General features: G+C 42.5%; 1 protein-coding gene across 3 annotated transcripts in view; it reads right to left on the bottom strand.

The window, feature by feature from the left end:
- VEZT (vezatin, adherens junctions transmembrane protein) overlaps positions 1-16211 on the bottom strand; it is a 280161-nt gene that overhangs the window by 30285 nt on the left and 233665 nt on the right. For all 3 annotated transcript variants that reach the window (XM_078675941.1, XM_078675933.1, XM_078675924.1), the window contains 2 exons: positions 14961-15154; positions 5495-5595 (listed from right to left, as the gene is read on the bottom strand). In XM_078675941.1, coding sequence (XP_078532067.1) covers positions 5495-5595; positions 14961-15154 — 295 coding nt within the window. The remainder of the gene's footprint in view (positions 1-5494; positions 5596-14960; positions 15155-16211) is intronic.

Consider the following 16211-nt stretch of genomic DNA (forward strand, 5'->3'; position numbering starts at 1 on the left):
GGCACCCTCGCAGTTGTGCATTGGGGTACGAGAAGCCCCAGCCCCGAGCGCCATTTGCACCGAAGCTCAGCCCTCCACACTCCACGACTGCCGCGTGGGGCCCGCTCTTGAATTTCAGCTCAATGCGTCTTCCCGGTTGCTAGTCCGTTGGCTAGTGAGCCCTCTGAAGACGAACCTTTGAAACTAAACTGCTTTCCTGGTTGCTCCAGGCTTGCACCAGCTTCCCTACAAAGGAGAAGCTCCCAGACCTTGCTGGTCTGACTCGAAGCCAATCTTCACTTACTGCATGGATTGCGTTTACCAAGGCTTGTGGGGTCCAGTCCGGATACCAACACCGCAGTCAACTAGATCCTTCGTGGGACAGCTCGAATCCAGCTCCTGGTCGTCGTCGACACCTCCTGGTCCTCGTGGCTGCAGAGATAAGCTTCACCTCTTCACCTGATTTCATCGCAACATCGCCTGGTTCCTTCCTGGTCACTGGCTAGTGACCCAGACTCTGTCCCCTTTGCTTTGAGGTTCTTCAGTTCTTCCATCCACCCAGACACTCTTCCTTTGGCCGCCTGCAGCACTTCTTTTGCAGATCTCCATTGAAAGCATCGACGAAATCCGACACGAAAAGACACCTATGCACCCGCCTTCCCTAGGTGAGGTAATTAGAGTACTTCGGTGCTCCCTTGGGTATTGACTATCCAAGTGTCCTAGTTTAAAGGGGTTTTGTCATAGTCCATCCGGAAGTGCCCTAAAACAGTAACTTTGTAACTTCTTCGTTCTCCATTATAAGTCAATGGTAACTCGCGACTGTGTTCCCACTCTGCACGCGTCTCCCGTGGGTCTCCTACTCCCTAACCTTTGGTTGTGTAGTGTAGCCCCAGGGATTCCCTAGGCCTATTTACTATTCCTGAAGTGGTTCTTATACAACTTACTTAGTATATAGTTTGTGAAACCCCTAGGGCAAAACTGTATTTGTGCAACTTATCATCATATGTTAATTGAGTAACTTGTGATGTACTTCGATCTCTGACCTCATAAAGAGTGCAGAGGGGTTGTGTTAGAAATAAATACATATATATTTGATATATACCTTGTGTGGTGTCCTTTCATTTGGTATTTAAGGGATTATAATTGGTAAAACAGCTTGCTTTACATGCTCTCTGAAGTCTTAGCCTATGACTGCTGGTCCATGCTACCACTAGGATAGCTTGTCTATAAGGTTGACTTTACAACCACCATCAATAAGGGTCGTTTAGACTGGTGCCAGGTGCCCACTAGAATAGTGGACATCATATGCTAGGCTAACTTCTCACACTGTGCAAACTAAAAGTATCTCTGTTAAAATAAGAGTGAAACTTTACAACACAGCCTTTACCATGCAATGTCTTTACATGCAGCCTTCACCACACATGCCATTATCACACAGGCATGTTTTGTGCTTTTACCGCACATTGTAAGAATTCGTATGTTAAGTATATGTTGGGCCTGGTATCGTTACATTGGTTTTCCCCCAACCTTTTTGCCTTCAACCCTCCTGCTTTTGCTGATTTCATTTTGCTCGCCATAGGACTCTGCACACTTTACTACTACTAACCAGCCCTTAAGTGCTTGTACTCTCTCCCTGAAAAAGGGTAACATTGGCTTACACCCAATTGGCACATTTAATTTACTGGTAAGTCTCTAGTAAAGTGGTATTATATGTACCAAGGGCCTGTAAATTAAATGCAACTAGTGGCCCAGCAGCCCTTTTTTGCGCAACCCACTTATGTAGCCTTTTAAAACATGTCTCAGGTCTGCCACTGAAGGCTGTGTGTGCAGTTTTAAGCTACCATTTTGACCTTTTGTCATTGCCCAAACCTTCTTTTTGTTAATACACGTCACCCCTAGGGTAGGCCATAGACAGCCCATTCGACAGGGTGCAGTGCATTTAAAAAAGGTGGACATGTATTTTTAAGTTTTACATGTACTGGTAGTGAAAAACTCTCAAATACATTTTTCACTATTGTAAGGTCTACCTCTCCCATAGGATTACACTGTGTTGTCTTATGTTTAATAATTGATAACTTTTAATTGGGAACAGGTAGGCTTGTTGAGTTTGGTATCTAAAGAATTGTAATTTAAAACCATCTTTAATAGTAAAGTCACATTTTAAGTTACAATTCTGAAAGTGCCTCTTTGATAAAGTTGGCATTTTCTTGTCCTAACCATCTGATGCCTGTGGCCTGTATCCTGGGACACATGAGTAGGTGTAGCGGACTGTTGGTCTTTGTGTATTGCTTTCAGACAGCGATAGCAACTTGATAGGAGGGCAGGCGGTCACCTACCTCACTTGCATATTACCAAGTCTGTGCCTCAACACACTCACAAGGGTTTTACACTAGTCTTTTGTGCCCCTAGACAAGCTGGCGCCAGGGAAGGGAGGCAGGAAATTCCAAACACCTTAGGGGGAGGAAACATCCAGAACCTCCTCCTACTTCAAAGCTTGCACCAGTCATAAATAGTGGACCCTCAGACCCAACTCTTCAGTACACCTCTGGACCTTTGGAAGACTCAGAAGGACTGCTGTGCTGCATGAAGGACTGCTTCTCTGATGCTCTGCTGCCTGAGTGAAAAAGACTGGACCTGAATCCTGAACCATGGACCACCAGAGACTTCAAGGGCTAGTTGGCTAGCCTTCTGGTCAGAGCCTCAGAGACAGGAAAGGCTCCAACCACCTTGAACCTAGCACCTGGACCCTGTTTACTGTGAGTTTGCCTACTCCCCCAAAGTGGTGTCCAAGTCAGCCCTGGACACTTGGAAGTGGGCCTGAAGGTGCTCTGCCAACCCTGCTTTGGCCTCTTGGGCAGAACTGCTGCAGCATTCCAGACTCAGGACCTTGCATCGTAGATCACAGCTCCTCAGAACCGCTGCTACACAACATATCCAAGACAGAGAACTTTGCATCGCAAGTCTCCATCCACGGCATCCTTGATGACGTCGCAGGACCTCGCAACACAGGCCTCGTTGATGGCTTCATCAGAACTGCCGCTGTGCAACACATCCTCGACGCTGGACCATGCATTGCCGCACGAAGCCCATTGGAACTGCAGCTGCGCAAGGCAACCTTGATGTGGGATCTTGCAACTCTTCACAACCAAGATTTAAAGTACTTTGTTGAGCGGGCCTAACTTAGTCCCAGTATCCGGCCCGCACTCCATTGTGGTTGGTCTGAACATGAGACTTTGTCTGAGTCCGGCGCGACCAGACAACCACAGTTGGCGCCTTGTGCTGTTGGCCACTAATTTCACTTACATCTTAAAAATTGCATATCTCTGGTTCTACTGACTGAATTTTTTTGTTGTTTTTGTCTCAATTAATGTATTAAATGTTACTCTACTTTTCTAAATTGGTGTGGGATTTTTTTGCCAAAAGAGCATAGAAGAACATGGGATCTTTCTCCTATTCTATGAACTAAATGTTTAACGACTATATGCTCTTACAATTACATAGATATTTGATTCTAAATCTATGTTTTTTTTATTCATGCATTGTACAAATTGCACTTTAATTCACCAATTTCCTTTTCATGGTATTTGTATATAGCTGTACGTATTGTGATTGAGTATGTATAGTAAATTGTTTGTAAATGAATGTAAATGTATTTGTAATATATGTAAAAATGTGCACTACTTGTCCTTTCTTTTCACTATTCGAAAAATTGGAATAAGAAAAGAATTTTCCTTTAAAAAAAAAAGTATAAATAAAATAGAGGTACAAACAAAGAAATGTGTTTGGCTTATGAGTAAAAGGGATACAAGCTCAAAAAATAGTAGAGAGTCCGGCACATTGTTTAGCTTTTGCACTTTTAAGAAAGAAGGCATTTTATTTTTTTAACCATTTTGTGTGCCTCTGATGTTTGTGTATTGACTGTCTGGTTTTGGAGTGACAGAAGCTGGGGCTGTGCATTCACTGTAGACAGCCACAAGAGGGGTTGTGGTGTGTCCTGCCTTTCCTGGATGACTCACAGCTGGACTAAATAGACCATGGCTGCATTTAGAGTGGTGGGAGGAGTTTTACTTGCACCCTAATAGGCGGTGTCTCATTTGCGCAATGCTGTCCCCATCTCCTATTGTCGTGCTGCACCAGCGATGGCAGAACTGGTTTGGACTGGGTTCAGAGTCCCTTGCCACAAAAAGAACAAAGAGAAAATGGGGTATAAGTATTGGACCTTAAACCCCAAGAAATAAGATCACTTCTGGACTCAGGAGGAACCTTCTGCCAAGGAGAGGACAAAGACTGCAACTTTGCTGTGAACTTGCTTGAAGAAGAAACACCAAGGGCATGTGTGTGCTGGCCTTCTGTTCTGAAGTCTCATGGCCAGAGAGCCTTCATTTGCACCCACTGGCCAGCACAGAGACTCCTCTGTGGGATCCTGTATTCAAAAGGGCATCAATACCAGTTCCTGGGCACTGCGAATCGTGTGGTTGGTGCTGCAAAGCAAGAAAAACAACTCTGCCGCCGTCAGCGCCGCCGCCATTGATGCCGTGACCTGCCACGATGGGGCACCGTTCGTGAAGTGCAAGACGCACCGTCCTGCCTGCACCGCAGTTCTGATGCCCTTTGATGCCTGCAGTTATCGGCCTTCCAGATGCCCACGCTTGCACCAAATCCGTCCGCACCTGCATCGCAAAGCCAATAACTGACGAGGGTGACTTCACGAACTCCTCAACGTTGCATCACATCACCGGAACCAACGCCGCCTAACTTACCCAGTCCTAGATTCGATGCCTCGCTTCCTCACGGACTAGACGCCTTGCCTCTCCCATGGCTACCAGCTTTGCCTCAACACGGACGCCTCACCTCCATGCAGCCGCGAGCGTCTGTTGACTTAGTTTCAAGGTACTGTTGTTTTGGGGGTCCGTCTGACTCCGTGCCCGATCCGCACACCTCGCAGTCAGCGACATACTTTGTATTTGTGCCTGTCATGATGTCATAATGGCCCCAGCTGGAGCTATTTTGTTTCTACAAGGTCTATTGTTGAAGTCACCATTCTAAAAGTATATCTTGGTACATGTATGTTGAATTTTTGTCGTTGTGGTCTTGTCTGGTTTAGATGAAGATACTTTACTGGTTTTGTGTACATTTGTGGTATTTTCACTGTGTTACTGTGCGTTTGGGTACAAATACTTTACACCTTGCCTGTGGGATAAGCCGGTCTGCTCATGCCAAGCTACCAAGGGGGTGAGCAGGGGATTATCTAAAGTCAAACTCCCTTACTCTGACTACAAGGAAGGGTCCCTATTTGGACATAGGACATACCTCTGCCAATTAAAGAACCCCATTTCTAACACTTGGGTTTCACCCTGACAAGAATTGTGCGGTTGATGCTTGAGTAGGGTTTCACCCCCCTCGACCAGTAACCCAATTTGAAAGCCTCACACAGGGGGATGATTGATCTAAATATTCTGGACAATACGGAGCTACTAGTCCGGATATGTGGAATAGTTGCCGTAAATGGTCTTACCTGTTCTTCTGGAATGGGATCCTTGTCCTCTATGTGGAGGGGAGGGGAGGTCACAGGTACTGGTGTACAATGGGAATTCTCACATGGACCTGTAGAGTTGTCTTAATAAAGTAAAAACAAGTGGTAAGAGATTGTTTGAGCTAAAAATGAATGATTAACTTCAATATTAACATCTCATGTAAGCAATTGCTCAGCTTGATTTTCTTATTTTTCCAAAAATGAAAACAATACTATTTGCTTAAAAAATATTTATTTTTTGTTTCTTAGCTAACTTCACAGCTTTTGCGACGCATCTTAAACACAAACCAGATTATTCTATCCTCTCCCTATTTCAAATGCACGAATTTGCCTTTTACTTCCTAAAACAAACTGACATTTTAGCTATGTATTTAAAATGATCATGGAATTAAAGTTATGGGGTAATTATTAAAGGAAGAAAAAAGAAAATCTATCCTTCGAAGTGGATTGGTTTTATCCAAATCTGTCTTTTGAAGCATGTTGAATATTAAGGACATCTTTTAGAAATGTTTGCTCCAATCTGTCACTACAATACATTTGCATTGGAGCATATTTAGTCTCTATCAACAGCCCGCCACAAAACTGTGAAAAGCTGTAACCTCACAGTTGTTGTCTGTTGTGCTAGACAAAAAACTATATATGTATACACACACACACACAGCTAGATTACGCATTAATTGGGACCGTAGATAGCAGAAAAATCATATTGGATAATAAAGAAACATTATGTGATAAGCACTAATACAGAATTCTTAGTAGAAATCACTGAAAATTCAGTAGATGGTAATATAAATACGCCTTTTAGATAAAGCACACTACAACCTAAATTGTCTCTAGTTTGTGGTGTTTGCAAATCAATAGTTTATTAGTCAATTATTTAACATTCCTACATTATCAGAAATAATTGTTCATTACAAGAACATTTTCCTCATTGGAAATGAACAGTAGCTGCTGCAGAACAAAACACAGCGTAAATGAATTGATTACTAACACTTGTATAATATATATTTGACGGTAGAGTGGCGTCCAAGTGCTGTAAAAGACACATGAATAAATGGCTTGATGTACAATGAACAATTTATTAACAATTTCCAAGGTTGTCCGTATACAGTTGCAAATATCAGCATGCATTATGCAGCATCTCACTAAACCTTTACTATGTTTTACTGTTTCTTCTTTTTCGTTAAGGAGGAGGTTTACTTGTAAACACATTTAAACTAAAGGGCTAATAATGATTTTCAAAGAACTTATTGCGTTGGTGCTCTTAAAAAAAACCACACACGCCACACTGGTGACTACCATTCACTAACACAAGCATTAGCATAACTAAATGAACTCACTTTAAAAAAGGGGAAAGTATTGTCTTTATAATGCATGCCATTACCATGCATGTAACACCACTGTTTTTTTACATATATTTATATATGTTTGTGTGTGTGCATATAAATGTGAGTGCGTTTGTCTCTACACATATATATATATATTTATATATATATACACACACACATCAATTCTTTTTTGGGGAACCCCCAACTCGCCTTTGTCCATATAGAATTGTGGGAGGTTGGGGGACGGGGATACACCCCAACCTCCCCCTTTAATTGTAACTCCTTATCTCCCTTTACCTCTACCCACCCTTGTATACTAAAATCATCCTTACCTCCCTTTAGCTCTCCCCGCATCTAATTCATTTTTAAGATAACATGAAAATGATGTTATTTAGAGGAAAAAAGGACTTGTGTAGCAAGGTACTGATAGGTAAAGTACAAAAAGTTACCTGTGTGTTACTTGCGTGGTAAAGGCATATACAGTAAAGGTTGTATCACAAAAAGAGGGAGTAGTCACCTACCTAAAGTAACCAAAGTGTAAAACTAACTAAGGCTGTCAAAGATATATTAAAAGAAACTCTCTCCAAAATAGTTTTTGCCCACATAGACTTTATCACAGTCCTCAACAATGAGAAAGTCAGAAAGGAGTTATTCCACTGTCTGATTGTTGCTCTGAAAACCCCAATGAATCTACTAAAACTTAAAATCGCGTTAGCCAATTCAAGATTTTTTGCACCTTAAGCACAAGATATTTTTTCAGTCCAGCAGAGTTAAAATATATATATATAGAAATGCACTGTCAGTTTCAAGTGTCCACACAATGGTCAAATATTGTAAATATCTTTTAACTATGTCAAAATTTCTGAGCCATAACTACTGATCTCGTTTTGCCTATGGTCAGTATGAAGACACACATGCAACCTACCCACCACAAATGTAGCTGATGTCTAACTTAACTCACATAACAGCAAATTATCCAGCCTTCCTAAAAGAGCACATCTGTCACCCTGTGATGTAACTACAAAAACAACACAACTGCCAATACTGTTCACTCTACAAATCAAGCTACGTGGATCTTGTAAATCACACATCAAGAAAGGTGGCATTATGCAAGCTTTTGCACATAAAGGCCTTATTCCTTGGTCTCTGTATGCCCCTAGCTAGATGTGGGGGGAGGGAGGGAGGGAGGTGTCAAACTGCACTCCATTATCATCCCTTTTGCCTCCACAAAGAACGGTCAACAATCCTTCAGACTGTCAGTCTGTCGTGCACACCACCACAGTGCTTCTGCCTGCCTTTCTGAAAGAGTGTGCTGGGCAAGGTGCCTTCCATGTCTTTAAGACGGGTTTGTTGTCCCCTTTTAAAGGTCATATGCATACGTGCTGGTCAAGAACCCTCATGGCCCTAGTCATAAGGCCTTCCCTATGGCAATGCGATTGGAGGCCTCCCCAGTCATTGCTTTGAATTTTTTGAATTTGAATTTAAAAACATTTGTACAGCGCTCGCATACCCAACGGTTTCATGGCGCTAGTGATGATCAGTGGAGGCGGCAGTAAGGAGTTTTAGGGGTAGGCTTGGGTAAACAAAAAGGTTTCACTCTCGCATGGCCATATTTCCACATGCCCCCAAGGCTGTTCTCTCATTTATCCTGTAAGGATGGCCATGCAGTTGCCATACATTCGGCATTGCAGATGTGTTTGTAAAGGCCTCTCTTTCAATAATCTATTACCTGATCATGCTGGGTGCAGTTAAGCACTATCAGTGGCACCTGTGCTTGTTTCCTGCATGCTTTACATCACAGGGTAGGAACAAAACAGGGTCTTGGCTCCTCAACAGTAAGGCTAAGCCTATTTAAACTACAAAAACAACACAACTGCCAATATTGGAAAAACGTTTTTCTTATTTAGCAAAAGACTGCTATGAATAAAACATTGCAGTCAATTCTCACTTTTGTTGCTGATTTATTATAGTCATTTTTTCAATCAAAACGCTTTTTCATTTTTTTCAAAAAACATTTCTGTGCATAAACAAATACAAATATACAAAATATGTACAATTTTATACAAAATATACAACAACAATACCAAAGACAAAATCTTAATTCCTAAACAACACAACCATAACAAACCTTTCTCACTACAGGCACTCAATACGCATTCACACACAAACACTAAACAATACCTCTGAGGTATAGGTCAATGTCAACACCAGATATTTGTATTGGAAAAGGTTAGACAAATTAAATAAATCCCAAATTTTCAAAGGTTCCAACAGCTCGAACAATTGGAAATATATTAAGTCTTAATCTAGTTTCTCTAATTTATTTAATATTGTTGACAATTGACTGCAAAGATCGACGCGTTTCGAACTCCCTAATTGCGGGGTTCTCCTCAGGATCAAAACGATTTCTACAAGAAAAAATATATATACCAAGTTAGGCTCCCTCGTCTATCACTAGCTTAATCACTATCTAGAGCAGCCACCAGCCGGCTTAGGCCAACATACCTTAGAACTCCTATGTAGGGTGTCTCTCGGGACTGGTATAGGTGTTGTGATATGAACACTGTAACACAAAGGGTACAAAGACAAATGACACGCTGTCCCCTCGGATCAACAAGGCTCCCAGCCCGGGTCAACTGGAAAACATTTGCACTCACCTCACAAGCTCATAAAATCACTTGGAGTGTCTGTGAAGAGGAATAACACTGTGGTTGGTATAAGCAATTCCGTTATGCTTAAGAAATAAAACGCTGCACTGCCTATAACTTAGGTCACCTACCGGTGTGGGCGTTGTGGTTGCTTCACCGGGAACGCTTTCAAAACGTGGCGTGTAATTTATTGAAAAGTCGAGTAACTCGAAGCTGCAGCAAATGCACCATGCCCTGTAAAAAACGCCCGTAGATTAAAAAGGCGTTCCATTCTGTTCTTTAGTTTACTAAATAACAAAAATCACAATAATGACTTATCGGCTTCATTACAAAGCCTAATTTAAGTCCGAAAACTTACTTGTCAGGCACTAACGGGGTAGGTATGCAATCTATGATACACTCGCGCCTGTGCTTTAATTCGTATGAAAAAACGTTCAATCAGAACAAATGCGATCCTTTCCCCTTTAAATACACATCAGGTCACATGACCAGAAATAGACCCGAGCGGAAGGACCGACTGGAAACACTGTGTTTACGCTACCCCGTTAGTGCCTGACAAGTAAGTTTTCGGACTTAAATTAGGCTTTGTAATGAAACCGATAAGTCATAACTGTAATTTTTGTTATTTGGTAAACTAAAGAACAGAATGGAACGCCTTTTTAATCTACGGGCGTTTTTTACAGGGCATGGTGCATTTGCTGCAGCTTCGAGTTACTCGACTTTTCAATAAAATACACGCCACGTTTTAAAAGCGTTCCCGGTGAAGCAACCACAACGCCCACACCGGGTAGGTGACCTAAGTTATAGGCAGTGCAGCGTTTTATTTCTTAAGCATAACGGAATTCCTTATACCAACCACAGTGTTATTCCTCTTCGTTCACAGACACTCCAAGTGATTCTATGAGCTTGTGAGGTGAGTGCAAATGTTTTCCAGTTGACCCGGGCTGGGAGCCTTGTTGATCCGAGGGGACCGCGTGTCATTTGTCTTTGTACCCTTTGTGTTACAGTGTTCATATCACAACACCTATACCAGTCCCGAGAGACACCCTACATAGGAGTTCTAAGGTATGTTGGCCTAAGCCGGCTGGTGGCTGCTCTAGGTAGTGATTAAGCTAGTGATAGACGAGGGAGCCTAACTTGGTATATATATTTTTTCTTGTAGAAATAGTTTTGATCCTGAGGAGAACCCCGCAATTAGGGAGTTCGAAACGCGTCGATCTTTGCAGTCAATTGTCAACAATATTAAATAAATTAGAGAAACTAGATTAAGACTTAAAATATTTCCAATTGTTCGAGCTGTTGGAACCTTTGAAAATTTGGGATTTATTTAATTTTTCTAACCTTTTCCGATACAAATATCGGGTGTTGACATTGACCTATACCTCAGAGGTATTGTTTAGTGTTTGTGTGTGAATGCGTATTGAGTGCCTGTAGTGAGACAACTTTGTTATGGTTGTGTTGTTTAGGAATTAAGATTTTGTCGTCTTTGGTATTGTTGTTGTATATTTTGTATAAAATTGTACATATTTTGTATATTTGTATTTGTTTATGCACAGAAATGTTTTTTGAAAAAAAATGAAAAAGCGTTTTGATTGAAAAAATGACTATAATAAATCAGCAACAAAAGTGAGAATTGACTGCAATGTTTTATTCATAGCAGTCTTTTGCTAAATAAGAAAAAAGTTTTTCCAGTATTGGCAGTTGTGTTGTTTTTGTAGTTTAAATAGGCTTACCCTTACTGTTGAGGAGCCAAGACCCTGTTTTGTTCCTACCCTGTGATGTAAAGCATGCAGGAAACAAGCACAGGTGCCACTGATAGTGCTTAACTGCACCCAGCATGATCAGGTAATAGATTATTGAAAGAGAGGCCTTTACAAACACATCTGCAATGCCGGATGTATGGCAACTGCATGGCCATCCTTACAGGATAAATGAGAGAACAGCCTTGGGGGCATGTGGAAATATGGCCATGCGAGAGTGAAAGCAATGACTGGGGAGGCCTCCAATCGCATTGCCATAGGGAAGGCCTTATGACTAGGGCCATGAGGGTTCTTGACCAGCACGTATGCATATGACCTTTAAAAGGGGACAACAAACCCGTCTTAAAGACATGGAAGGCACCTTGCCCAGCACACTCTTTCAGAAAGGCAGGCAGAAGCACTGTGGTGGTGTGCACGACAGACTGACAGTCTGAAGGATTGTTGACCGTTCTTTGTGGAGGCAAAAGGGACTGATAATGGAGTGCAGTTTGACACCTCCCTCCCCCCTCCCCCCACATCTAGCTAGGGGCATACAGAGACCAAGGAATAAGGCCTTTATGTGCAAAAGCTTGCATAATGCCACCTTTCTTGATGTGTGATTTACAAGATCCACGTAGCTTGATTTGTAGAGTGAACGCTCCACCTCTTACCCCTAAATAGATGGCTTTTTGGCTGTCTGTGAAAAGGCGCTGGGCTCCCCCATAGGAGCACAGCTTGTCGAACGGAGGGAATACCTGGGGTGTTTTATCTAACAACGCGTCAATGGTCAGCCTGCAAGACCACTCGCAGAAGCCACGAAGGCTGCGATGATGGTTCATTATGCGCGGACACACAGGGCTGCAATTGGAATAGAAAATCTTGCCACATTAAGTGTTAATTATAAATAAATAAGGATAGAAAACGTGAATGGGACGGAATCAAACTAAATTAGTAAAGCAGGTGTAGCTTGAATCACGAAGTCACACCCGGATTAAAATAGCGAAAGCAAAAGCCATTCTGAAATAGGTTTTTTTCTGCTGCTTGAAACATATTGGATGTATGAGTGTGTAGGTAAACTGTAGACCTGGAGTACATTCAGTGTCTAGGTCAGGTCTTGTATTCTGCATACTTTGTAAATGTGTGTAATTGTTTCCTGGTTATCTGGAAACGATTTAACCAAGTTTGTCACCGTTCCCCGGTCTCTGGATTTCGGATTCCAGGAGGCTGCCCTGGTCTGTTGAACGCCGCCCTGCATAGGACGAGCCCGGGCAGTGCAGGCGCCCCTCGAGAGTCACAGCAGCCAGGGCCGGCCCTGGGCGTGCTGCGGCCCTGAATTCAGTGGTCAGAGACCGAACTGGTGTCTGATCGCTCGCTCTTGTTTTTCTGCCGGAATCATGATCAGAAAAGCCTGAACGAGTCTCTGCTTGCGGCTCATCCCTCTCCCACGGCCATGGGGCCTCCAGCTGGTTGTACACGTGTACCAGAGGTAGAACATGCGGGCTCTGAGTCAGACGAATGATCGGGTGAAAACCGGCATCCCTCTCTGCCCGTATCCTCTGGCTCCCTTCTCAGGCCCCATGGGTTGCACAGCAGCCGTGGCACGCGCTACTGAGCCAGCGCGCGACAGCTGACAGGCGCCGCCAGGCGGTGAGGGAGGATCCGGCACTCTTATAAGACACCAACCTTCACGGGGGAGGTTCATTACATGGACGCCACAAAAACTGCAGTACAATACACTGTAGTCTCTACATCAGAGTGCAGCTATATCGCAAAATAAGGTATTGAGCTAGGGGTACAGGTCAATGAAACAGGGTTAGAGGGCAATGGGTCCAGGGTTAAGACTAAAGGTCTAACTGAACAGGGTACAGAGTTACAGGAACAGATCAGAGAGCTAAGGGTGCAGGGTTAAGAGTATATGATACAAGGTTCAGGGTGCAGGTGTCAAGAATGCAGGGATGGGAATATATGGTTTAGAATACAGAGTCAAGGGGACAGCGTGTAAAGCTAAAGATATAGGGGTTAAGAGTACGTAGTTAATAGTAAAGAGTACAGGGTTACAGGTACAGGATCAGTGCTTTAAATGGCCCGGTTCTGTCCGGTACTCAGGGGAAGAGGTGTGGTGCAACGGCCAGGGCGGCTGGCTCCAGAACACAGGGGTTCGCGGTTCGATCCCTGGCGGCAGGTTAGCCCAGCGGGGCATTAGCTCACTTAATCTTCCCGACGGCCCCCAGCGCCGGGACACCAGACCTGAGGTAGCTGTGCACTTTACAAATGCTGGTATTATTATTAGTACCGAGTACCGGCACTTTTTCATTTTGAGAAGGAGAGTACTGGCACTTCTGAAGAGAAATGTAATACTTTAATTGGAGAGTACCAGCACTTCACCAAAACAAGCAGGTACTTCTATTTTTCTATTTCAAGCACTATACAGTATACACTGTGAAAGGTAAGGATGCATGGTTATACAGAGTTAAGGGTACAGGCTATAGGTTTAAGAGTAGAGGCTTATGGATATAGGGTGCAAGATTATAGGAGGTTAACACTACAGGGTTATATGTATACGGTTAAAAGGTAAAGGGCTAAGTATATAAGGTGAAGGGGACAGGGAGTTGGTCGCTTGCGATGGGGTTGGCATACGTCCTGGCTCTGTAACAAACCCTTGCTGCGCGTGGCCTTTGGCACACTATAAGGGGAGGGCAGAGTAGTCAACTCAATCTAGAGTTCACAACGAAAGTGTTGGTGACCTAGGTTCATGTAACTAATACATTGCCCTTCATGTGTTTTGGTTACTTTTTTTCACCAATGTTTCCAATCACAGATTCCGATGTGTTTATGGATCCTTGCAATATTTATTGTTGTAAGCATCTCTTGTTCCAGATGAAGGCTTCTTATAACTAACTGTGCCTGAGCCGAAACTCAGTCAATATATTACACAAATCAAAATAGTTGGCACGGTATCTGAAGTGGATAGAACTGATCAATTGTTTCCCAACCATTGCTTCATGTCTACGGACAAATACTCCAGGAAGGGCTTCCTCTTTGCCAATGTACAGGCGCCAGGTTTGGATATCAGCCCATCTCTCACCACATCCGATGTCACCAGCAGAGGCCTGACATTCCATTCTAGTGAGAGTGGTGTGTCATGCTCAAGGAACTTTACTGCAAAACTAGGAAATACCCAAGCACCGCAGATTTGTGTTCTCAGTTGTGAAAAATAATAATGACAACTTAAATCGAAAAAGAGGTTGTTGGACAAATAGAATTCAAATAAAGAAAAATCTTTTTTTCTGGATTTCACCAATCCCCCTAACTGAAAATGTAGGCAGAACTATATTTAAGTAAATGTGAAGATTTACTAAAATGGTGCAACATCATAAAAATGAACAGTGTTAGGATTTTAGTCACGAGAGACAACTGCTAATACATGACTGACTTTTGCCAGCTATGCGGTCCTTTCAGAGGCACCAACATTTCACCAAATTGTTCAATTTTCCGTGGCCTGGCCCACCCTGGACTTCAAACTGATGATAACTTGACAACACCTCACTCCATTTACCACACAAACATCGAAGGCACTGGAGCCCTACATTAAACCCAGCATCATCAGTAAATTCAAGTGAATGGGGTCTTTTACAACTGGAATGTATATGCAACACCATATTAAAGCACAGGAACAAAGCGTGGTCTCCACAGATACTTTAAAAGTTAGGTAGCAAAAGCTTTTTGTGGGTACCTTTTTTCTCGGGTCGTCTTCGGATCATTCTTTCCACCTGGTAGCTGGCCTCCTCCCAGCAGCTGTTACTTGCCTGCATGTGCGGGTGGATCACCTTCAGCTTCTGCTCTAGCACCTGGTAAGCTTCCGCTTCCGGCTCTGGTGTTTCTTTGGAGCCAGCAAGTTTTTCAACATCATCTTCCAGAATTATCACTCTGGATAAAGAAGCAAAAAAAGTATTGTACACGTCTGGGTGGTCATGGCTTCAATTTGACACATTTATTTTGTGACTTTGTATAAACTGCATGAGAGATATAATGGTCCAATTCAGATTCTGTTTTTTAAACAAATGCTATCTTTTGTATTCTACTGAAGATTAGAAAACTGCTCCTTATGGTTTTGGAATGAGGTGTAATTCCCGGTGCCTTGCAAACAACAATTATTCCTTGAATAGGTAGACTGGTTTTGATTTAGCAAAAGGTAAACTATTGAAAGAACATATGCGTCATTAATGCAACAAACTGTAAGTAAGTAATTACCAAATGCTGGTACAGTTTACAAAAGGGCCAGGTCTTTGGGGCAATATTGTGCTGAAAGCGGGTGCGGTTTAGATTTGAATACAAGTCAATGGCGCTAGAACTTCGGATCCAAATATTCCCTCCGATGATTCAGGCATGTAACTACAGAATGCACTTGACACAGGTAAGAGATTAGTTTCCAAGATTGGAGGTCTAGACTGAAAGTATTAACTAGACGGGTCAAAAGCTGAAGTCATAAATTTAGCAAGTAGGGATAAATTAATGATCAGGGTGCGAGTTCGAGAAGAGTATTCTCTAAAAACGTGAGACAGATAGAACAAAACATATAATAATATATGATTAGTAATGTACTTTAAATATTTATATTTTTTATTCATACCGGAATCTAATCTAACTGAGAGGTTGAGAGAAGCGAAGAGTTCAATACAGAGAATATTAAATAAAAAAATAATTATAGTGCGCTTTGAAATTTCAATAAATATATTGAATAATAAAACCTCAAAGTCTATGGAGTGTATTTACTTCACTATGGACCGGAGCATTTTCCTTCTTTTTTTTCCTCATATCATGCACATCTGAGCAATTTTAGACATTGTCGGTATCTGGGGCAAGCAATTACTCTGTGAAACTATCGCACCCAAGCCGCTCTGAAACAATCTTTGAAGTGAAAGAACGTCAAATAAGAAAGAGCAGAAAATCATTTTTGCAACATGATCCTGAACTGTAGAAAAGC

This window comes from Lissotriton helveticus, chromosome 1_1 (assembly GCF_964261635.1).
Source record: "Lissotriton helveticus chromosome 1_1, aLisHel1.1, whole genome shotgun sequence".
Classification (NCBI taxonomy): Eukaryota; Metazoa; Chordata; class Amphibia; order Caudata; family Salamandridae; genus Lissotriton; species Lissotriton helveticus.